This window comes from Neoarius graeffei, chromosome 28 (genome assembly GCF_027579695.1).
Source record: "Neoarius graeffei isolate fNeoGra1 chromosome 28, fNeoGra1.pri, whole genome shotgun sequence".
Taxonomy (NCBI): Eukaryota; Metazoa; Chordata; class Actinopteri; order Siluriformes; family Ariidae; genus Neoarius; species Neoarius graeffei.
This window is the reverse complement of record NC_083596.1, coordinates 16,289,152-16,314,584: the sequence shown is the minus strand read 5'-3', so window position 1 is coordinate 16,314,584 and position 25,433 is coordinate 16,289,152. Positions and strand designations below refer to the sequence as shown.

Genomic DNA, 25,433 nt, shown 5'->3' with positions numbered 1-25,433 from the left:
CAAAACTGCTTATGCTGAATAATCATTTGTTTCATATGATTTCACGTCCAAGAAAGTACTAAAATGACCTAGGACCTTCTCTACACCTTTACACTCATTAAAAAATACCAGCATCGATATACACAGGAATACTGTTTACTCCCACATGCTCCTGCAACCTTTGGCAGCTAGCTAGCTAGTCAACTGCTAGTAAACTAGCTTGTATTTGTTAAAAGTTGACACAAGTAGGATCTTACTAAAGTCTTCAAGTCTTGATATGTATTGTCACGCTGTCTTAATGCATATCGGACAAGACAATCACATCTCTTTTGTTAATCAACAATCAACAATGTTAGCTAAATTAGCTCCCTAGCTAGGTTAGCACGCAGGTTCTGCAAGTACTGAGGCAGTCTGAGAAATTCACGGTTTAATAGTTTTGGGTTAAGGATGACTTTATGTTTTGTCTTAGAACTGATATTCTCACAAATCTGGAGTGAATTGTGATAACCAGCACTACTTCATATGTAAGCTAGCTAGTTAGCAGGAGATAGCTTAGATGACTAGCTAGCAATGTTTTCATTGTTTAAATGGTCCAATTTATTGAGTAATTTTAGTCATTTCAATGTCATAACTTGCTCACAATGACACTTATAATTATTATGTTATGTTTTGATAGTTGACTGATGATTTTAGTCACTGCTAGCAGCCAAAGCCAGTTGTTATTACCTGAGAGAATCAAAGTAAAAGGACTTAATCACGATCACGTTAAAACTGTGTTTGGAAGCACAACAGAATTTACACAGAAATTCGTTATAATAGATAAAAGCTTTTCAGTTGGAGTCAAATCTCATCTCATCTCATTATCTCTAGCCACTTTATCCTGTACAGGGTTGCAGGCAAGCTGGAGCCTATCCCAGCTGACTACGGGCGAAAGGCGGGGTACACCCTGGACAAGTCGCCAGGTCATCACAGGGCTGACACAGAGACACAGACAACCATTCACACTCACATTCGCACCTATGGTCAATTTAGAGCCACCAGTTAACCTAACCTGCATGTCTTTGGACTGTGGGGGAAACCGGAGCACCCGGAGGAAACCCACGCGGACAACATGCAAACTCCGCACAGAAAGGCCCTTGCCGGCCACGGGGCTCGAACCCGGACCTTCTTGGTGTGAGGCGACAGTGCTAACCACTACACCACCGTGCCGCCCTGGAGTCAAATCACCAAAATAAATAGAAATTACATTCTCCGAAACAGGAACGTGTCGTGTCCCTTGTGGGTTGCTGGAATGTAATTGCTATAGAGTAAGCAGGAACAGGATGTACCTGGTGATTCTGCGAGCCTCCATAAAGCTGGGCGAGTCTCTCCTCCTCTTCCGAATGGGAGAATAACTGCGGGAGCGTCGGCGAGTTCTCTCAGCATCAGAGTAGTGAGGACTGTCCCTCTCCCTATATAAGCACACAGAAGAGGTGAGGATTAAAGCATGTCCACATCCTCTCGACATGGGTATGTCCACATATGAAAGAAAAAGATATTCTGAAGACTATTTTTTTGTTACTTTTTCACGCAAAACATGCTTCTTGCTAAGGAAAAGTGTAGTACATTGAGGATATTACACGGTCGCACGAAGATATGAAGTTTATCTTCGAGTGGTGAATGGATATATCACAAGTGAGTGAAGCAAACGAGTGAAATATTTTTCAATATGAGAAGATTAACTTCATATCTTCACACCACCGTGCAATGTTCTTTATATTATAAATACATCTACAAAAAAAATGCAAGTAAGTGAATCAAAAGAATTTTAATTTTGAACTGGTTTGCTATTTTGACAACATGCAGCCAGTCAGCGGGAAACACTGAGAGTGACATGATCGGAGTGAAATATCAGGAATTATTATACATACAGGACACTTTTTTGATGGAATAAAAACGTGTGCTCTATTTCACTTCTAGCGGGTTTCATTCATTTGGTTTGACAACATGCAATATTGTTAGCATATCGCTTATCCTACGTGTATTACGTCATTCTACCCAATGGAGAATGAGTGCACAATATTGTTACAATATTGCACGTTGTCAAAACAACATGATGCCACACATTGGAGAAGTAAAACTTCCCCGCTAGCGAGCAACTGTGACAATTTGTAAACAAACATGGCTGCCTGGTTTGCTTCATTAAAAACGGAAGATTTTGAGAGAATTTTGGCTGCCAGGTCGCTCCATTGTGTGTAGTTATTAATGTTGGTTTTAAAAGTAACTAAGTAAATTACACAGGGAAAATAATAATCATAATATTCGGCTTGACTGCGCTCGCGTTGGCCTTCGCTAACACTACATTGGCTGGAAGGTAACTGGATTGCCATGCTAACAGCACCAAATCGCAGGTAAACTAGCGCTGGCCTTCGCCAACACTACACCGGCTGGAAGGTAACTGGATTGCCATGCTAACAGCACCGAGTCACAGGTAAACCAGCGTTGGCCTTCGCTAACACTACACCAGCTGGAAGCTAACTGGATTGCCGTGCTAACAGCACCAAGTCACAAGTAAACTAGCATTGGCCTTCGCTAACACTACACCGGCTGGAAGGTAACTGGATTGCCGTGCTAACAGCACCGAGTCGCAGGTAAACTAGCGTTGGCCTTCACTAACACTACACCGGCTGGAAGGTAACTGGATTGCCGTGCTAACAGCACTGAGTCGTGGGTAAACTAGCACTGGCCTTTGAGAATGCTGATATGAAGAGAGTGTATATGGATAATAATAATAATAAAAATAATAATAATAATAATAATGGCTTTTTTTCGTGGACTATCAGATATATTCCATTCAGCTACCCATCTTCGACTCACTCAATACCATGCTAGTTGAATGCAATATATGCCATTGGAATATTGGAATGCCAGCCAATATTATTTAAATATGTCACTCAGATCCGCGATATATTTCATATGAAAAGTGCGAGGTTTTCAACGCGAGAAGATAAACTTCATATCTTCAAGCCAACGTGTGATTTTCTTTTTATTATATAGACACATTCACAAACAAAAAGTACCCAAATTTATCGAAACAATTCATCGATTTCCTCACGAGTGAAGATATTGGAAAATATGTCACGGTTGTAGTTCTCCATGTCCCAGATGCAGTACGTATGAAAACTACGTATGAGCGGCCTATTTCCCAGTAAAACACTCGTGTCTATGTAATATAGTGCAGTATGGCTCTTGAAATTTGAATCCTGAATTATACATACCCTTGAGAGCAGGAGGATTGATTTTGAGGTTGTATGGACCCGTCATAGGCGTGCCTTTTATGTCATTGGTTAGTACAGCACCATTTGAAATTCAGGAGTTGATTTTTGTATATTTCTGTTGTCTGCTTGTGAACTTGTGAGATATGATGTAAGTAAAGACTTCAAGGCACACAGCAGAGACGCTGTTTAGAACTGACTGTGAGTAAGGAGGCATGTACCTAGAGTTGTTCTGGCGAGCATGTGGGGACCTGGTTTTGCTTTGCGTGCGCTCTCTTGATTTGGAACGTGAAGAAGAATGAACACTGCTCCATGAGCTGCTTCGTTGCTGGAGGCTTGATTTGCTCTTTTTGCGGCCCGATGTACGCCTGTGTGGAGTTGGTGACGCTGACACACTGCGGTGTCGGTTCATGGCCCTACCGTGACGGCGCCTCTTAGACGAATGAGACCCTTTTGCTCTGCAAAGACATACGATAGAAAAAAAATGTCGGCCCGACCATCTTGATTACAAAATGACATACAGTGGTGCCTGAAAGTTTGTGAACCCTTTAGAATTTTCTATATTCCTGCATAAATATGACCCAAAACATCATCAAATTTTCACACAAATCCTAAAAGTAGATAAAGAGAACCCAGTTAAACAAATGAGGCAAAAATATTATACTTGGTCATTTATTTATTGAGGAAAATGATCCAATATTACATATGTGAGTGGCAAAAGTATGTGAACCTTTGCTTTCAGTATCTGGTATGACCCCCTTGTGCAGCAATAACTGCAGCTAAACATTTCCAGTAACTGTTGATCAGTCCTACACACCGGCTTGGAGGAATTTTAGCCCGGTCCTCCGTACAGAACAGCTTCAACTCTGGGATGTTGGTGGATTTCCTCACATGAACTGCTCGCTTCAGGTCCTTCCACAGCATTTCGATTGGATTAAGGTCAGGACTTTGACTTGGCCATTCCAAAACATTAACTTTATTCTTCTTTAAGCATTCTTTGGTAGAACGGCTTGTGTGCTTAGGGTCGTTGTCTTGCTGCATGACCCGCCTTCTCTTGAGATTCAGTTCATGGACAGATGTCCTGATATTTTCCTTTAGAATTCGCTGGTATAATTCAGAATTCATTGTTCCATCAATGATGGCAAGCCGCCCTGACCTAGATGCAGCGAAACAGGCCCAAACCATGATACTACCACCACCATGTTTCACAGATGGCTAATGTTAAAGGAACAGTCCACCGTACTTCCATAATGAAATATGCTCTTATCTGAATTGAGACGAGCTGCTCCGTACCTCTCTGAGCTTTGCGCGACCTCCCAGTCAGTCAGACGCAGTCAGACGCGCTGTCACTCCTGTTAGCAATGTAGCTAGGCTCAGTATGGCCAATGGTATTTTTTGGGGCTGTAGTTAGATGCGACCAAACTCTTCCACGTTTTTCCTGTTTACATAGGTTTATATGACCAGTGACATGAAACAAGTTCAGTTACACAAATTGAAACGTAGCGATTTTCTATGCTATGGAAAGTCCGCACTATAATGACAGGCGTACTAACACCTTCTGCGCGCTTCGGCAGCGCATTGATATCTGAGCTCCGTATCAATGCTCTGCCGAAGCGCGCAGAAGGTGTTAGTACGCCTGTCATTATAGTGCGGACTTTCCATAGCATAGAAAATCGCCATGTTTCAATTTGTGTAACTGAACTTCTTTCATGTCACTGGTCATATAAACCTATGTAAACAGGAAAAACGTGGAAGAGTTTGGTCGCATCTAACTACAGCCCCAAAAAATACCATTGACCATACTGAGCCTAGCTACATTGCTAACAGGAGTGACAGCGCGTCTGACTGCGTCTGACTGACTGGGAGGTCGCGCAAAGCTCGGAGGGGTACGGAGCAGCTCATCTCAATTCAGATAAGAGCATATTTCATTATGGAAGTACGGTGGACTGTTCCTTTAACATTAGCCAATGTGACAGAGGCCTTCAGTTGCTTAGAAGTTACCCTGGGGTCCTTTGTGACCTTGCCGACTATTACACGCCTTGCTCTTGGAGTGATCTTTGTTGGTCGACCACTCCTGGGGAGGGTAACAATGGTCTTGAATTTCCTCCATTTGTACACAATCTGTCTGACTGTGAATTGGTGGAGTCCAAACTCTTTAGAGACGGTCTTGTAACCTTTTCCAGCCTGATGAGCATCAACAACGCTTTTTCTGAGGTCCTCACAAATCTCCTTTGTTCGTGCCATGATACACTTCCACAAACATGTGTTGTGAAGATCAGACTTTGATAGATCCCTGTTCTTTAAATAAAACAGGGTGCCCACTCACACCTGATTGTCATCCCATTGATTGAAAACACCTGACTCTAATTTCACCTTCAAATTAACTGCTAATCTTAGAGGTTCACATACTTTTGCCACTCACAGATATGTAATATTGGATCATTTTCCTCAATAAATAAATGACCAAATATAATATTTTTGTCTCATTTGTTTAACTGGGTTCTCTTTATCTACTTTTAGGACATATTTATGCAGAAATATAGAAAATTCTAAAGGGTTCACAAACTTTCAAGCACCACTGTAGGTAAGTGTATATTATACACCAGAAGTCACATCCTGATCTATTTAGACATGGCTAGATGATGGCCAAAGCATCAATAACTAGGTCTCACTTCTTCACATGTGCACCCTTGGCTTTCGAATGGAGATCGTGTTGGGAGTCACTGCTATGGGCAGGAGAGCGGCAGCTCCGTCCTGCCCGTTTTCCTGATGACTCAGAGGACAGCTTGCCACCCCGCTGCTGCCTCTCTTCTCCCTTTCCTGCCTCCCCCATCTGGGCATGCGTCTGCTGCCGTCCAGGGCTTCTGCAGAGGGCGCTGTGGCTCTTTGCTTCCCTTACATGAGGCGACGTCTGCCTCTGCACTTCACTCGGTGAGGATGAAGCCAAAGACCGTAGCTTCTGTAGATGTATAATAACCAAAAAACAAAACAAAACAAAACAGGAAAACAAAAGAAAAAAAAACGACACAAATACACAGAAATTAGAATCTTTTTTTTCACTTGGGTGAGTGTGATGGTGTACTTGCCAAAAAAAAGGGCAAATATCTAAAAGAAAAGAGCTAGGAGTTTTCTTGATATGGCTTATAGACAGTCCTCTATGGTGCAGCGCATGCAATACTTGGCATGCAAAACCATAATGAGCTGGAAATTATAATCCCGAAAGAAAAGAAGAGGAAAGAAGGGAAAATATGTGAAAACTGTGAAACAAATCAAGATCGGGAGAACAGAGAGTGAAAAGAGAGAGCGAAAGAGACCAAAGAGCTGAGTGGAAAAGGAGGACTTTGTCCATTTTTTTTTTTTTTTAGAAATGGCTACAAACGGAAAAAAGTGGAAAATAAAAACTAGAACAAAAAAAAAAAATCAGACAACTTGACAGAACATCACAGAAATGGAAGGAACAAAATTAAAGATTCACAATTATAGAGTCACTCGAATTAGAAAACAACTGGTCTTCTATTCAATAGTAAATTTCTGCTTGTGGATTGCTTTTCCTGCAGACAATTGCTGAGATGTGAACAGCGACCCATTTCCCTTTTTTTTTCTTTTTTTTCTTTTTTTTTTTAAAATGGCTACTCTGTTTTAACTCCCTTTTGGTTAACATCCACTTACCAATAAAGTGGTATTCCCTCCTTTAGTAGGTAAGGTATGAAGAGAAGGGAAAAGTGGGGCAACATAAGTGCATCATTAGATTCACAAAATGCAAGAGAAAAAGACACAACACCCTTCCCTGGTAGTGAGCATGAGACAATACATGAAATCAAACTCAAAATGACACACTGAATGAAATAAAAGTAAATAAATAAATAAATAATCATTTAGGCCTAAAGAAATGAAATGACAATATGGGCTTGGACACTTTTCAGAACCACTTGCTTTCAAAGTAGCAAATGATTCTGACGATCCGATATACGCGTAAGCACTAAAAATAAAATTAAACTATCAAAAAGGGGAAAAAAGCAACCTGTCTATCTATCTATTTATCCATCATCTGATATTCACTTGATTTTTGTGAACATGCAAGGTTTCAATATGACATACTTTCAAAATAACCACTTCACACTTTGACATTATTATTATTATTATTATTATTATACTATTTCATCGTAACCAGCCTCTTTTATAGTTTATTTGACCTTTTTTTTTAAAATAAACATTTGTAAGGATGTGGCCTTTTTCCGCATGCCCACATTATAGGAACATGACGAATAAAACCTAACCACTTCTGACCGACCACCCTGGAGTCACAGCTTATAGCACTTTCTCTATTTCAGTATTTTTATTTGCACAAATACAACTCCATTACTAAAGCGTACACCTAAAATGCTATTTTTGACCACCGCTATTCTGCACTCACACCAATGGTCAGGAGACAAAGTGGCCTGAAGTCATTAGTTTGTAATGAAAACAGGTGAAGAACATATAATAGGAGGCAGAGAGACCTGAGCGTTAGTGATATGAGGTAGGCGGGGAGAATGAGGTGAAGTGGGCGGAGAAAAAAGGTTGAAGTGTTTTGCCAACTACAGTATGAATAGAAGGAATATTTTTCCTTTGTTGTAAGACTATCCGTGTTTTTTGTTTCCATATTGCAGCACAGTGATGGTACTTGCTGTGCTTTTATTGGCTTGATGTGTCGCCATTTGATTTGTGCACGGGTCATTCTAGAATTCGGGGTACATTTCGCGTCTCAGAGATAAACCTTTTGTTATTTTCCACAAATAAATCTTTATTGAATCAGTTTCGAACAATAATGCAAATTATGACAAACTTTCACCAAAAGCAGTGCTTGATGTACATTTTTGACCCAATTTATCCATAAAACATTAACTAAATGACTCCCAACCCCTCCCCCCACATTACTGGCTGTCTTACAGTATGTGACCTTGAAGTGATTCAGTTTAACAATCTGTTTTTTGGGGCTTATTCGACTAACTGTTATAAAATCAGTTGCACAGAAAGTCTATTTTCTGTATTATGTGAAATTTCAATTATATATATATATATATTTTATATCAGTCCCAATGGTCCTGTCAACTCTGTTAACTCTGTTATAAAATTGCATAAAATCCACAAAGACTTTTAATAATAAGCGAAACACCCACACCAAGAGATGTCACTTCCTCTGGTGGGAAACTTCAGAAAGGCAGTGAGGTATGTCATGTTTCTTCTCTCATTAATTTGAACAAAATGTTGAGGATTTTACACCAAGAGTAGATTAATTATTCGTCAAATCTGTTATTGTAATATTGGAATGAATCTCTCATTCATTTTTTAAAAACAGCAATAATACAATGAAAATCCACAAAATTCTGTTTTCATACACGCCGCATGGTAGGTGGTTTGAGGTTAGCATGTGGAGTTAAGACACAAAACAGTGGGAGGCGTCAACTCTGTTATTGTCGATTCTGTTAAAGGGCTGATGACACGAACATGACTCTATGCAATTTCTTAAATAAACTATACAACATGGCAAACATGTTAGACTTCTGTTATAATTACGTGAAAAGAAGCTGTTGTTACGCGAATATCCAACTTTTAATTGCACAGCGCAAGAAAACTGGGTCCGTGGCTCGCGGCCATGTTGTGACGTCAGCGGAAGAACACGCTGTGGTTCACTGGCTGTTCTACTCTGGTTCTACTCAATGGAAATGGCCCATGAAAATGCCGGTGAACTCTCTAGTGCTGGCTCTTCCTCTTCTGGGAGTCTAGAATTGTGTTGATCTCTTCCGAATAGAATCTATGATAGCCTACCCTCTTTACCCTTTGCCTCTCGTTGCTAGGCAGCAGTTACATGAAAGCCTCAAGCTTTCACAAGCAAATACATGACTGATATCACGCCGACTTTATGATTACATTTATGATTATCATGTAGAATCTATAGCTCTACGTACCTTTATCTTATGCCGTTTCACAACACATGTTCTGACAGGAGGACTGTCTTTGGATCCGGCATAGCTACTAGTAGACCCCCTCTGGAATACTGGCAGTGTTGCCAGATTGGGAGGTTTCCCGCCCAGTTGGGCGGTTTCAAGTGCATTTTGGTGGGTTTTGAACATATTTTGGGCTGTAAAACGTCAGCAGTATCTGGCAACACTTGAAACCGCCCAACTGGGTGGGAAACCTCCCAATCTGGCAACACTGTGTAGGCACTGCTGATGGTAGTAACACACGTTTGTGCTGAACTGAACACCCAAGAGATTCTTTTAAGCTGGGAAGGGTGTCAAAACAATCCAAATCGAAGTGTTCAGAGCACAGGACGGATGTTGGTGAGGGCTCCCACTTGTCACGAGTGCGCCTGACTTGCTTCACCCACTTCGCATGCAGCTCGGGATCTCTGGGAAACTTGAATAAACTTACCCCATCCTTGTGGGTTTTGGAGCAAAAGCCGGCAACACAACGCAAAGGCATAATAACTATATAAAAAAAAAAATATATATATATATATATATATATATATATATATATATATATATATATATATATATATATATATAATGTCTAATAAAAATACTAATAATGATAAACTGAACACCTGTCGCATCAACAACAAACTGGTAAGTTAGGAGGAAGGTTCTTTCGCTGACGTCATATAGCTCCTCCTCCTCTTTCGTCTCCTGGGTGCTGCAGCCCCGTCAAATTTGCCCAAATAGCCGTGTTTTTTATCATAACTTGTAAAATAGGTGCCTTCGTGAATTAATATATGGATCATCGGGAATTACTTTTTATGTTATAAAACATCGCCAAAGATGTCAAAAACGTGTCATCAGCACTTTAAAGGAGAACTGAAGTCATTTTTTAAACTTGCTTTATTTCTTAATTAACGTGTTATTCAATTATGTTTTCAATTTTAGTAACCATATATCGTGACTCGTATTGGCAACTAATCACGATTAAATATTATACTTATTGGCCTATTCGGTTTTTAGCCATGTTGAATTTAGTTTGTTTGGTCCACAGCAGGCATCACTTATCCGTGCGATCTTCATGAGACTTGTGCGAGACTTCGAAACGTGAAGTGTCAGCCAGGTGTCAGTGCCGCCATTTTGAAAACTGTTTTCCAAATGAAATATTGCACAAAAACGAGTTTAAATGACGATTACTGCCTACTTTTTTTGCAAACTTTCCTGATTGCTATCAAAACAAACAAAACTTCCGGCTTGATTGCGTCAGCATTCGAAAGAGGGCACACGCGTCTTTTGACAACGTTGGCAGATGTTGGTCACTTTGATTTCTGCTATACGTTTTACTTCCGTCCTACGATGTCTCGCACAGGTTTCAACGAATCTCGTTTACAGCCATTGCTTTGACTTATGGACTGATATATTACAGAGCATATTTCAAACACTCATAACTTGCTATAGACCCTTTTCAGTCACGTGACGTTCGTAAACGCGACCGCCATTTTGGACATGTAGTGGACTTCGGCTCAAATCAGTTTGAATGCGAGGAAGGCGACAAACGAAAAACATAAAAGAAAAAGAAGCGAGATGCAGAAAACACCTTCACTATCCAGCGACGTAGGGCATTTACAGGGCGAGCAGAGGGAGAGGTATTTGCAAAAATTGAGGTTAGCAGGCTTAGAGAACGACGTTTACCTGCTTCCACCAGGATTGTTCACTGACGTACGGAAGTACACGAAGCCCTCGTCTTTACCTGACTTCGGCCCACATGATCTGTATACCTATGTCGTTAAAAACCCATCGCCATACACATACTGTACACGCCAACGTCCGAGGTTCCGGAGCGCGCTCCAGCTTGCTCCAGGAGTGCTCCGGCCGAGGTTCCGGAGCGCGCTGCTTAATTTGAGGGGGAGCAAGCCGGAGCGCGCTGCTTAATTTGAGGGGGAGCAAGCCGGAGCGCGCTCCGGAACCTCGGCTGGAGCACTCCGGGAGCAAGCCGGAGCGCGCTGCTTAATTTGAGGGGGAGCAAGCCGGAGCACGCTGCTTAATTTGAGGGGGAGCAAGCCGGAGCGTGCTCCGGAACCTCGGACGTTGGCTCCAGCAGCTATTTACACTGGATCCAGTGTAAATAGCTGCCGGATCATAATTACAGTAAACTAGTAAATACAGTAAAGGAAAAACTTGAGACTGAAAGGTTTTAACAGTCATCCAAATGACTGAACGTAAACATTGCTACAGTAACATACTAGCTACTATGTTGTTGACATTAGCTAGTCAACAATAGCTACTACAGAAGAACAAAGAGGTTACAATGGGTTATTTTAGCCTATTTGGTTACACACTCGCCGCCACAGAATGTTAACAGCAATGTAATGCCTTTTCTGGCTAATTTTATTCGTCTTACCTCCAACAAAGTGGTCACTACACAAGCGTTGGTATGCCGAGGGCTGCCAATCTTTCCTGTTAATGGCCGCTATCCATCTTCTCCGTCGGGATCCGATAAAATGATAAACCTTGCCTTGTTTGTTGATGGTTACTACATCCAGGTGCACAACAATATAGTGGCATGATGGAAGTCTTGCTGAAAGTAAAAACTTTCTTTGCTGCCGTTCCTCAATGTTGGCTGTGGTAAACTACTGGTAGTACATGTCCAAAATGGCGGCCGCGTTTGTCGTGACGTCACGTGAAAAAGGTCCATAGCAGTGACAAAATAGCGATCAAAAATGCATTCCGATATTTAATAAAATGAGATAAATAGAATTTTTATAATAAAAAATTTGCCTTCAGTTCTCCTTTAAGGGCTCACCCAGTTTAATGATAACAGAGTTGACGAGGACAACATTTTTTTTGGTTTTCTTTCAACACTTGAAATGTACCCGCAATTATAGAATGGGCCACATAAACGCTTCAAGTCCGTAAAACACTGTAGGTGTTAGAAATTATGAAGAGCACAATGTTTTTAGACAGTGATGACAGTGATCCTACTCGGATGCATGTTATACACAAGGTCTATCCCGACAGAATTTTTATTTTTAGCTGGAAGGCATTTCTTTGTGGTCACATGCATGGCTAGCTTGTGTGAATGTCGCACCAGAAAAGATAGAAATGTCCTCCAGCAACCAAAGCTGAACGAGGTGATGTGGTGTGCCGGTGTGAGCGCAGCAGGACTCATTATTTGGTGGTATTTAGGCACTAAGTGGGAATGAATGATGTGCAAAAAATTCAACTGTGCATCCATTGTTTAACTACAAACCCCACATTTTCAGGATGTTACAATATATAAAGCTTTGAAGGCTAATTAACAGAATAATCAACACTCACACACAACTATAATCAACTTCTGTCTTTTGAATCAAAGGTTTTGTAGCTTGAAAAATAAAACGAAATGAAATTAAAAAAAAAGGAACATAAATGTCTCAAACAATAATAAGACGAATGTACCATATCACCAAGAGACAAAAGGGATGCGGCACAGACATGAATGCATTCTAGTCAAACGAAAGAAGAACAAAGAGACGAGAAATGGACTTGAGGGGAGGGCAGTGTACTGACGACTTCAGCAATAGAGCAAAGCTAAAATTTTCATGTTGGAAAACAAGGTTGAAAATACTGTATAAATAATAGAGAACATATTACTAAGAAAGAAAAACAAAAAAAGGAGAAAAAAAACAATGAAAAGTAATCCGCCAAAGTGTTTTTTTTTTCATCATAGATAAAAATGAGAAGAAAGAGAGAGAAACAGTCAAGCTAGGGTGCTTGTCACATTCTCATCTGCATAGAGACCACGTGCGTAGGCAGAGCATTACCTACCTTCCATTTCAATCAGAGACACGTATGCAATATTGACAGAACGAGAAAGGAAGAAAAAAGGAGGAGGGGGGAAGGAGAAAGGAAAATTCTCCGCAGCGAAATGGGAAAAAGACAATGAGTTCTTTTTAGTATCCCAGCTAATTACTTGGTCCACAAACTTAAAAAGGAGACCAACCCAACCAAAATGTCAGCCAAAATCAAATTTGACAAATAACTGAGAATGAAATTTAACCAACTCCCCCCACCCACTCCCCTCAAAAAAGAAAGAAAGGAAAAAAAAACAGAAATCTACATGTCTTATTCGCTTGGACACATGTACAGCCATGTTCAGGTTAAGAAGATCAGGGCATCTAAATTACAGTCAAAATAAGAGACAAAAAATTAAATCCATCGTACAAATTGATCCTGCGAGAAGAATGGAATGAAGAAGGGAATGAACATGCACACTGTAGTCGATGGGGCAGAAAGCATGTCAGGATGACAGAGAAGAGTGCCACACACCACGGATGGACAGGAAGAGGTGGAGGGGTGTTGAGTGCTAGGATGGAGAACTATAGTCAGCACACAGAAAAGGGACCCCAGTCACATTTTCGGGATTTGTTTTAAAGACAGGGAAAATGCTGAGGTAGAACTCTCTTTGTTCTCGCAAAGCCTTATTTGTAATATTTGTAGTGAACATTTAGGATGTAAAAACCATGTGTGTGAGCATGTGCGTGTGTGTGTGTGTGTGTGTGATTGTCAATGGCTTGGGTCCCTTTAGTGAAACGCCTTCACTAAAACGCTGTCCTATTTAGTTCCGAGTTTTCCAGTTACGCCTAGACAGACTAAGATTTAGAAAACATCAGAAAGAAAATCCCAGTACATTTCCAAAGTCACTGAAATGTAAATTCAAATAGTACAGCAGGAAATTCAGTATTAATGATGGGTAATGAGTCTGCAAACAATGATTTTTAGCTTGTAAAATGAAACCTCTCATGAGTGAAGTGTCAAATTTGCTGCTAATTAAGGAAATCTCCAGAGTTTTCCAACCTAATAGCCATTTACTGCATCTGTACTGTACATGTAATACCAGAGATGAATTTTGACAAGATTCCTCGTACTGTAGAAAGAACATCATCCTAGATCCTGCTTAAAGGAGAACTGAAGGCATATTTTTTATCATCAAAATTCTATTTATCTCATTTTATTAAATATCGGAATGCATTTTTGATGGCTATTTTGTCGCTGCTATAGCAAGTTATGAATTGTTTGAAATATGCTCTGTAATATATCAGTCCATATGTCAAAGCAATGGCCGTAAACGAGATTCGTTGAGACCTGTGCGAGACATCGTAGGACGGAAGTAAAACGTACAGCGGAAATCAAAGTGACCGACATCTGCCAACGTTGTCAAAAGACGCGCGCGCCCTCTTTCGAATGCTGATGTAATCAAGCCAGACGTTTTGTTTGTTTTGATAGCAATCAGGAAAGTTTGAAAAAAAAGTAGGCAGTAATCGTCATTTAAACTCGTTTTTGTGCAATATTTTGTTTGGAAAACAGTTTTCAAAATGGCAGCACTGACACCTGGCTGACACGTCACGTTTCGAAGTCTCACACAAGTCTCGTCAAGATTGCACGGATAAGCGACGCCTGCCGTGGACCAAACGAACTAAATTCAACATGGCTAAAAACCGAATAGGCCGATAAGTATATTTAATTGCAATCAGTTGCCAATACGAGTCATGATATAAGGTTACTAAAACTGAAAACGTAACAGAATAACACGTTAATTAAGAAATAAAGCAAGTTTAAAAATTATTTCAGTTCTCCTTTAAAGATCACATATATAGGAATTCTAATGGAGGTACTTCTGACAATAAATTCTTCAGTGAAATCTCATCTCATCTCATTATCTCTAGCCGCTTTATCCTGTTCTACAGGGTCGCAGGCAAGCTGGAGCCTATCCCAGCTGACTACGGGCGAAAGGCAGGGTACACCCTGGACAAGTCGCCAGGTCATCACAGGGCTGACACATAGACACAGACAACCATTCACACTCACATTCACACCTACGGTCAATTTAGAGTCGCCAGTTAACCTAACCTGCATGTCTTTGGACTGTGGGGGAAAACGGAGCACCCGGAGGAAACCCACGTGGACACGGGGAGAACATGCAAACTCCGCACAGAAAGGCCCTCGCCGGCCACGGGGCTCGAACCCGGACCTTCTTGCTGTGAGGCGACAGCGCTAACCACCACACCACCGTACCACCCTAAATTCTTCAGTGAAATATATTTTTCAAATTCTGTAGAACTCACCCTTTCACCCACGCACAACATGTGCAAAACGTATTTAAAAGAATATGGTAAAACAGCGACCTAGGGTGTGTTTCCCAAAATCATCGTAGCACAAAGATCATTGTTAAATGGTCGAGTAAGCATCACAATGAACACGCGCTCTCCTAATTAAGATGCTCTTAGTGTTAAGAGGCTTTTGGGAAACCCACCCCTGGTTTTTGATGGCTTTTGCAACCGTATGATGTAAGTATACCACCACAGGGAACCCAACCATAAGCGCACGGCAACGTATCTCATAAACACTTCACCACCGGACAACGAAATTTGTATCTTTATTTCCATAAGAGAGATGGGTTGTTATCCAGCACTTATTTTTAATTTGCTTAAAAAAAAGTGGGATTGTTTACTTTAAGTATTAAGATCATTCATTCATTCATTTATTTTAGATTTATTTATTTATTAAGATTATTAACAAATTTTACGGGAAATATCCACAACCGTTTCATATAAAACGAGTTAAAACAGTTTTATTAGTCAACTAGCTTGTTGGACAGTTGACAGTTGGAACCAGACAACTGTTTGATGTCTCAAGTCTGAAATATCAAGACTGCAGCTCGAACCCTCGGAGCTCATACATTGAATTCAGTCCAGGAGGATGTTTTCCAATAGTTTTTTTCAAAGAAGTGTTTTTCTTTTAGTTTTTTTTTTAATCCTACTGTTTTTCCATAGTGGGCAATATATAGTATCTTTACATTGTACGCTGTTTTACCTGAACGATTTCTTACTCTGCACACTTGTCTAAACATAATTACTGTGTAGTGTAGTTCAATAGCAGTTATAAGCATCTTTCCTGAGTTTTAGATAATCTAAAACTAGCACAAATCGATAATGATTAGTTCTTACGTCCGATAATATTCGATCGTAACTATATAGTAATGCTGTAAAGTAAAAACGCTGGTTCACTGCAGTCCACCAGGCGCCCAGCAGAGTCACACAATAATAAAGTCGTGGTGTTGTTTCTAGTCCGTGGTACGCAGTGTCAAAGAAAGGAATAAATATGGATTTGTAACTGCGATGCGTATCTCATTACTGATATCACTGTCACAAGACAATGCAGCAATTTACTGACATGAAATACACGACACTACACAATTCGATGGTTCATGTGCTATAATATTTTTATTCTATTCAGGTTGATTTTGTGCCCTTGTAAATATTTTGCTCATACACTCATCAGGAGCACCGCTTTTAGACAGTGACTAAGTATCTATATTATACAAAGAAAGTTACGAACACACTTGTGCAGCCTTGCTGTTACCTCATATTGTACTAGTTTTAATAGTACGGTATTGTAATCAGTGCAGTTTGTTTGTGTGTCTGTCTGTTAACAATCTAGCGTCTAGACGGTTGCACCGATTGACTTCAAATTTTCAGGGTAGGTGGGCAATGCTCCGTAGATTACCTGATTAAATTTTGGGAGTAATCGGGTCAAGGTGAAGCTCAAGATCACTGGAAAGGTCAACCTTTTGGTCAAAATAACATATTTTCCATTACAACTCAAAAATGGTTGCCGATAGACAGATGTTTACTATTTTGAGCATATAGGAACTCCCATATGGCCTTTCATTTGGCACCATGATCTTTGACCTTGAAAGGTCAAACTCAAGGTCACAGATTTTCAGAGGGCTGTAACTTGAAAACGGTTGACGGTAGATAGATATTTACCATTATCAACTTACAGGAAGTGCCATATGGGCATTCCATAATCTTTGACCTGGAGTGACCTTGAAAGGTCAAACTGAAGGTTATGAGTTTTCAAAGGGCTATAACTTTAAAATGGTTCATGACAGCCAGATGGTTACCATTATCAACATGTAAGAAGTCCCATATGGGCTTTCAGTTGCTGCCATGACCTTTGACCTTGAATGACTTTGAAATGTCAAACTCAAGGTCATGGATTTTCATAAGACTATGACCTGACAGCTGATGATTGAGAAATATTACCATTATCACCATATAGGTATAAAATAAGTGCTGCCGGGTGAGGTTTGTTTTGCCTGGCAACACTTGTCGTTGTTGTTGTTTCTGCTAGGGATTTACTACTTAAAATATTTGAGATAAATGATTTAACTGTCTAGAACCAATCGCCTAAAAAGACAGCAAAACAAGCATATCCTCCATTTCAGGAGTGCAGAAGGGTGTAACCAGTTGTAAAGTCACTGATTTACACTAATGTGCAGTAAACAGTAATGAAACCAACAGTTCCTTTATGATGTAATGCTTTTGCAAATCATCTAATGTCCAACATTTTCACTGTTGATGCCAGTTGAAGTGTTTGAACATGTCCTGGCTGTCAACAATATTGCTGAAAGTCTAAGTTCGGAGTGGCATCCAAACATGGCCGCTCCAGACGACATCTCCCAAATGCCACAGCACCCTGTCTCTCCTGTCGGTGCACCTGTCCCCCATCATCTACCTAATCACCACTCTACTCAAGCCCTGCACACACTCACTTCAGTGCGAAGTATTGTTCTGTGTCCCTGTGCCTGATCATACCGAGCCTTATCATTATTGTGCCTGACTTCTAGTGTTTTGACTTTGCTTATGTTTTCCCCCAACCTTGACTTCTCGCCTGCTCTTTGATATTCCGTCTGCACATCGACCGACCCTTGCCCGACCCTGACTACATATTCAGCCTTCCGATTTGGATCTGGTTTCCAGTTTGTGACGCACCCGCTCTCCCCTGCGCCTGCATCTTTAAGTGCCTACACCCTGACACTGGCCAGTGCAGAAGAGCAAAAACCAGCACATTTAATCACTTTCTAATTATCCTTTCCCATTATGTGTAAATTATTGGATTTGGAATTTCATTGTAGGCCTCTTTAATCTTCTGAAGTCAAAATTTTCATCCTTTTTTTTCCTCTTTTGGCCAAAATCGAATGCCATATCTGGCCATTTTTGTGTGAAATTTTTTGGTACATTCCAAACTAGAAGGGCACTCGGTAGGGCACATACCTCCACCAAGCCATATATTAGGATTTGCATCAAAAGCTAATCGATTGTTCCTTGGCCCATGGCTCACCTTCCTTCAAAATTTCATCAAAATCCGTTCACTACTTTTTCAGTTACGTTGGGAACAGAAACAAATAAACGGAGGCAAAAACATAACCTCCTCCAACAAAGTTCGCGGAGGTAACAAATGCTGTTAACTGATGTTAAATATATTCTTGTCTAATGTTAGCAAAATTCAATACTGATAGATTTTATTTCATGTTAATGAACTGAACACATTCTCTATTTACCATGATAGAAGGCAAGGATGTACCATGAGTGCTGAAGAACCTGAGAGCTTTTCAGTTTGGGGAAGGGGGCGGGGCTTCCAGTTCAATAGTTAATACTGGACAGTTCAAATCGCCTGTAGAAATCATTCCTGATTCATGTGTTGATTGACTCATCTCCAGTTTTATTTCGGAAAAAAGCTTTCAATTTATTTTATTTGGAGTGATATTAGGGTATTAGGGATAAATTGCAGTGCTCCTATGCAACATAGATAAAGTTAATCATAGTAAATGTCACTGGATATCGTAACAATGTAATATTGTGTAAAGATTATTATTTAACAATTATTCCACAAAATCGAGTCATACATGAGCTGATAGCCGATGAGGCACATAGCGCTGAGTCGGCTATAAGCCATGTACAATGAGATTGAGTGGAATAACTGTTTTATTCTATCCACATTCAGTGGATTTTGAGAAAGAGAGCATTTTTATTTTTATTCTTTGCAAGTTCGATAAATAAAACCTTTATACAAATCATCCGACAAAATAATTTCCGCTTAGAATGTTAACAAACCGGCGAAATGACAGGAGCAATTTGTGAAAAATGTTATAATAATAATTCTTGAAAAATTAAAAAAGATATATATGTTATTTACCAGCTGGGAGGTCCATATCGTGAAATACCGTGACCGAGGTCTTGAAAGTACTGAGCGAGGCCGTCTGGGCCGAGGTCAGTATTCAAGGCCGAGGTCACGGTATTTCACCATACAGACCGACCTTAAGCTGGTAAATAATATATATATTTTTTTTCTTTACTAAATTCTAACAGAAAACGAGAGCACCCGAAAGGGAAAACCGAGCCGAGGCGAGCCGCCATTTTGAATCCTCATTCACGGCTGTAATGCAAATTGCTTCCTCCTCAGTATACAAGTGCACTTCCATGGCAGGAAAAAAACTACACTTTGCCACGTCCCCTATTTATACAAAATTGAGTCATTCAGGATTCAGCCATGTTTTTGCTTGGCGTTAGCAATAGTTACAGGTTTTTAAATTTCTCCTGAAATGTTTTCTTTTATTTCTTCTTCCTCAGGGTAGTAAAAGTCGCTTTCGCTGTGAACACTGTATTGCTATCCATGCTGTAAAATTAATGCTATTCTCCTGAGAAATGCTGGCAAAAATGTATAAGATTTTTGATAATCTTATAAATAAATCTTATTAAAAAAGATAAATGTTGACAAAAAATGCTACTATGTTTGTTGTTGTGAACGAGCGAATCGCCAGAGGTCCATAACCAGGGTCCGTAACTGGGGTCCGTATCGTAGGATACAGACCCGCTTGCCAGCCAATCAGAGCGCAGGATTTGATGGAAACCGGACCGCGAAAAAAATAAACATTCTTACTATCAAACACTTTTACTCCATATTTTGTTGCTTTTGTGTATTTTTGGGGGGGTTTGTTTTCGAATAGAGTTTTATTTTGTCCTCGGTTGTTTAAGTAACACTCTCCATCATTTTTTTTTCTACTCACGGTATATATTCTAGCTCATATCCTAGCTCATATCCAGTGAATGTGGATAGAATAAGCATTGTTATATCACATAAGCCTAGTTAAAAGTTTCTTCCGCATCCTAATTCCTTTATTCTTAAAGTGTAAAGATTGTAGTTTTGTGTGATACACTTGTAGGTTTTAAATTCAACATTCTTCTATTAAAAATGAATTTATAGTAAACAACTTTTCTGTTCTTTTCTCAGTACAGGGAAATGTGTCAAATTTCTATTCCATATTAATGAGCCATACATTACAGATGCAGCAGATCAAGTTATGGTTGAAAAACGCTGGAATATTCCTTTAACAATGACATCACTCTCAACCAATCGACTGGACGCCACATGGTACGATGTCCAGCCGGTTGGCTAAAAGTTTATAAAGGGTAGAGTAGATAATCACAAGCTTGCGACACTTCCTTTTAATATATCTAGACATATTTTTTTTATCATAAGCAGAGAAGAAACAGTTTAACAGAGGTGACGCTGTCACCCAGAAGGTAACATGCAGGTCAGAGTGATAGTCCACAAGAAGCAAGTAAAAGAAGCTCATTTTGAAACACCAGCTCTCAGGTTTGTGATCAGTCTGGAGGAAAAGGGGTCTATTGTGTTACTCAGAACATGAGCGTTCAAACTGTGTTGACAAGAAGAAACTAATACACATACCCTGTTAACCTACTTGGTCCCGTTCCAAAGCATATGAGTGCTTTTTACACAAACAAGACAGAAAAGTTTGGGCATTTATTTTTTTTGCGGGAAGATACCACCTCAATTAAATAGAAATGAAAAGAGGAATGAAGCAAGCAAGTGAAAAAAGAGAAAGAGACAGCACATAAGACCTTCTCAAAAGAATGCATGCAGAGGAAATCCGACTAGTAATTTAGGTATCATTAAAATTGACAGGAATGTTTTTGGTGGTTAAACTGAAGAAGTTTAGATACACTGACCATTTTCACACTTGCACCCATAAGATACTTGCTTGCTTTTGATTTCATGTTGAAAGAACAATGAAATAAGTAAAATCAATGCTAAGCTGATGTAAAAACATTAACCGAAAACCTGAGTGGGTTAAAACAACTATAGAAATAATCATTAAAGGTCATCCAAATCAGGTTTAGGAATCACAATCTATGGCCTGGCTGGCAGCGATTAAACTTTGTCTTTGAAAGGCATTGAATTTATCATTGCTAAGCCACTTGACTGCGTCTGAAATGGTCATGTAGTAGATTTAATCTATTGTACAACATGGCATGTTGGGGTAAATTTGATAGAGCTCAATACCTTGTGTCACATACTCCAGTTTTTGTGCCATGCCTGCTTTTGGGTGTCAAGTTTTTCCAATATCTTTGAAAAACAGTGCAACACAAATAGAAATTTGAGTTCTCTGGGCTAAATTGTACAATATCACACAATAATCCATGCACTGTATAATACTGTAATAGGTATTGCATTTACAACTCCAATTCCAAAAACGTTGGGACACTGTGTAAAACATAAATAAAAACACAACCTGCAGATTTGCAAATCATGGAAACTCGATATTTCATAGAAAATAGTACAAAGACAACATATCAAATGTTGAAACTGAGAAATTTTATTGTTGTTGGGCTTTTTTTTAAACATATTCTCAGTTTGAATTTAATGTCAGCAAGACATTTCAGAAAAGTTGGGACAGGGGCAACAAAAGACTAAAAAAGTTGTGACTAAAAAAAAAAACATAAAAAGAGCATCCCAGAGAGGCGGAGTCTCTCAGAAGTAAAGATGAGGAGGGGTTCACCGCTCTGTGAAAGACTCCGTGGGCAAACAGTGCAACAATTTACGAATAATGTTCCTCAAAGTAAAACTGCAAATAATTTGGGGATCACATTATGTATGGTACAGAATATCATTAAAAGATTCAGAGAATCTGGAGAAATCTCTGTATGCAAGAGACAAGGCTGAAAACTGACACTGGATGCCTGTGATCTTCAGGTCCTCAGGAGACACTGCATTAAAAGCAGACACGTGTCTGTAGTGGAAATCACTGTATGGGCTCAGAAACACTTCAGAAAACCATCGTCTGTGAAAACAGTTCATTACTGCATCCACAAATGCAGGTTAAAACCACATATAAGCAATATCCAGAAACACCACCACCTTCTCTGGGCCTGAGCTCTTTTACAATGGACTGAGGCGAAGTGGAAAATGCTCCCGAGGTCTGACGAATCAAAAGTAGAAATTCTTTTTAGAAATTATGTACTCCAGGTTAAAGAGGAGAGGGACCGTCCGGCTTGTTATCCATACACAGTTCAAAAGCCAGTATGTGTGATGGTATGAGGGTGCATTAGTGCACATGACATGGGTAGCTTGTACATCTGGGAAGGCATCATTTCAGAGCAATATGCTGCCATCCAGACAAAATCTTTTTCAGGGAAGGCCTTCCTTCTTTCAGCAGGACAATGCCAAACTGCTTTCTGCATGGTTCTGTAGTAAAAGAGTCCAGGTGCTAAACTGGCCTGCCTGCAGTCCAGACCTGTCTCCCATTTAAAACATTTGGCACATTATGAAGCGCAAAATACGACAAAGGAGACCTGGAACTGTTGAGCAACTGAAACTGTATATCAAACAAGAATGGGACAACTTCTCTTTCAAAACTACAGCAATTGGTCTCCTCAGTTCCCACACATTTACAGAGTGTTGTTAAAAGTAGAGTTGATGCAACACAGTGGTAAACATGGCCCTGTCCCAACTTTTTTGAAATGTGTTGCTGATATCCAATTCAAAATGAGCATATATTTTTCAAAAAAATAAAATAAAATTTCTCAGTTTCAACATTTGATATGTTGTCTTTGTTCTATTTTCAATTAAATATAGGGTTTCCATGATTTGCAAATTATCGCATTCTGTTTTTATTTACAGTTTACACAGCGTCCCAACTTTTTTGGAATTGGGGTTATAGGCTGAGGAATGGTAAAATCATTCCTAACTTTCAGTAGTTGAGTTTCATGACTTGATCCATATTCCTTGGAAAAACCTAAACACTAAGCGAGTCAATTGTGATCATGTTCGTCTTTGGTTTATTTGCAGCCTGTAATGCTTGACTATTAAAAAACAAATCAAGTTTGTTATCAACAGAAACTGATTAACTACTATTCGAGAAAACCTTACCCAACCAGCACAACATCCACCTGGGAATGCAAATAATTACAAAACGGAGCCAAAGAGGTGAAAACGAGATACAAAAATAAACAACTAACCAAAAATGAAAAGAAAAAAAACTGAGAGTGAGAACGAACAGTCAGGTCAGTAATGAGGCAGTGAGAGACAGAACAAGAGAAACCATTTTGGGTGAGGGAAATCGAGTGAATGGTGCAGGCGGAGGGTACAGAGGCAAAATAGAGGAGACTACATACATCGCTGCTTTTCTCGCCCTCTAGCTGGCTGAGTCCGGAGTGTTTGCCATTGCGAACTCGCTCGCTGTGGTGGCCGTTCTCCAGACTGGGAGACGGAGATGTACTGTTACCAGACCTCTTCTGTCTCTCTGTCCTGTACTTCAGGTTGGACCTGTGCAAATAGTATGATATCCTGTCATTAACTGGATATATACTGGGGTAAATACCCCAAAAGCAGTAGGATAATAATCTCTGTCAACATTTTGACCCGAGTGAAATTAGTCCTGAAGGTCACATGACCTCCATGGTGTAATCAAGAGGATTCTCATTCTCATCTCATCTCATTATCTCTAGCCGCTTTATCCTGTTCTACAGGGTCGCAGGCAAGCTGGAGCCTATCCCAGCTGACTACGGGCGAGAGGCGGGGTACACCCTGGACAAGTTGCCAGGTCATCGCAGGGCTGACACATAGACACAGACAACCATTCACACTCACATTCACACCTACGGTCAATTTAGAGTCACCAGTTAACCCAACCTGCATGTCTTTGGACTGTGGGGGAAACCGGAGCACCCGGAGGAAACCCACGTGGACACAGGGAGAACATGCAAACTCCACACAGAAAGGCCCTCGCCGGCCACGGGGCTCGAACCCGGACCTTCTTGCTGTGAGGCGATAGCGCTAACCACTACACCACCGTGCCGCCCTCAAGAGGATTCCTAAACATTTATTTATTCCTCTTATACGACAGAAATTTGCCAAGGATAACAAATGTTTTATTTATTAAACGATAGATTTATAATTGCCTTTAATGTTGTGGAACATCCATTAATCAATTTACAGTTGTGGCCGAAAGTTTACATACACCAAGGCTAAAGATATTCCATCTCCGTTTTGAACAACACCACACATTTAAATAATATTGGCTACTGTTGAGTGGTATATCAGATATATTCCATTCAGCTAGCATGATATTGAACTCATCTTTGACTTGTTCAATATCATGCTAGCTGAATGGAATATATTGGATATACCACGAAAAAAACTAGCCAATAATCTTCTTCTTCTTCTTATTATTATTATTATTATTATTATACATACACATTCCTTTCGCATGTTTAACGCGTCTTTCTCTTTCAAAATTCTCTCAAAATCTTCCGTATTTAATGAAGCAAACTTGGAGGCCATGTTTGTTTATGAATTGTCACAGTCGCTAGCGTAGAAGTTTTACGTCTCCGACATGTGACGTCATGTTGTCTTGACAACCATGCAATATCGTAAACCATATTCAACGCTCATTCTCCACTGGGTAGAGTGATGTAATACACTTAGGATAAGCGATATGCTAACAATATTGCATGTTGTCAAACCAAATGAATGAAACCTGCTAGAAGGGAATAGAATACGTGTTTTTATTCCATTGAAAAAGTGTCCTGTATGTATAATAATTTTCTTTGTTAAATTTATAAAATGTGTATATGTGTAATGTGTATATTTGGTGGAATTTCAATAAAGTACATCCATCTATCTGCATCATTATCCACTGGTTATGTCATGTAGACAGTCCACCATACAGGTCCCTGTGAATGATTTGCTGCTATAGAAACAATAACGTATGAGAATAAGGGCATTAATATAAACCTCACCATGCAAATTCAGCACCATATCAGATATGGTTGATACGGGCAGCACGGTAGTGTAGTGGTTAGCACTGTCGCCTCACAGCAAGAGGGTTCTGGGTTTGAAAATCATGGCTGACAGGGGCCTTTCTGTGTGGAGTCTGCATGGGTTTCCCTCAAAGTTAAAAGATACAGATTAGATAAAATACCCAGCCACTGGGGTGGTACAAGCCAGTGCATACTTAGTGCTGGTCTCAAGTGTGGATAGATTGGGGAGGGTTGTGTCAGGAAGGGCATCTGGTATAAAAAACCTATGCAGAACAGATCTGCTGTAGTGACCC

At 40.0% G+C, this 25,433-nt stretch overlaps 1 protein-coding gene across 1 annotated transcript in view; it reads right to left on the bottom strand.

Moving 5' to 3' along the window:
* Positions 1-25,433, bottom strand: part of srrm3 (serine/arginine repetitive matrix 3) — a 115,935-nt gene that overhangs the window by 8,417 nt on the left and 82,085 nt on the right. The window contains exons 9-12 of the mRNA XM_060912236.1: positions 23,494-23,644; positions 5,906-6,192; positions 3,455-3,691; positions 1,308-1,430 (exon numbers count right to left, since the gene is read on the bottom strand). Coding sequence (XP_060768219.1) covers positions 1,308-1,430; positions 3,455-3,691; positions 5,906-6,192; positions 23,494-23,644 — 798 coding nt within the window. The remainder of the gene's footprint in view (positions 1-1,307; positions 1,431-3,454; positions 3,692-5,905; positions 6,193-23,493; positions 23,645-25,433) is intronic.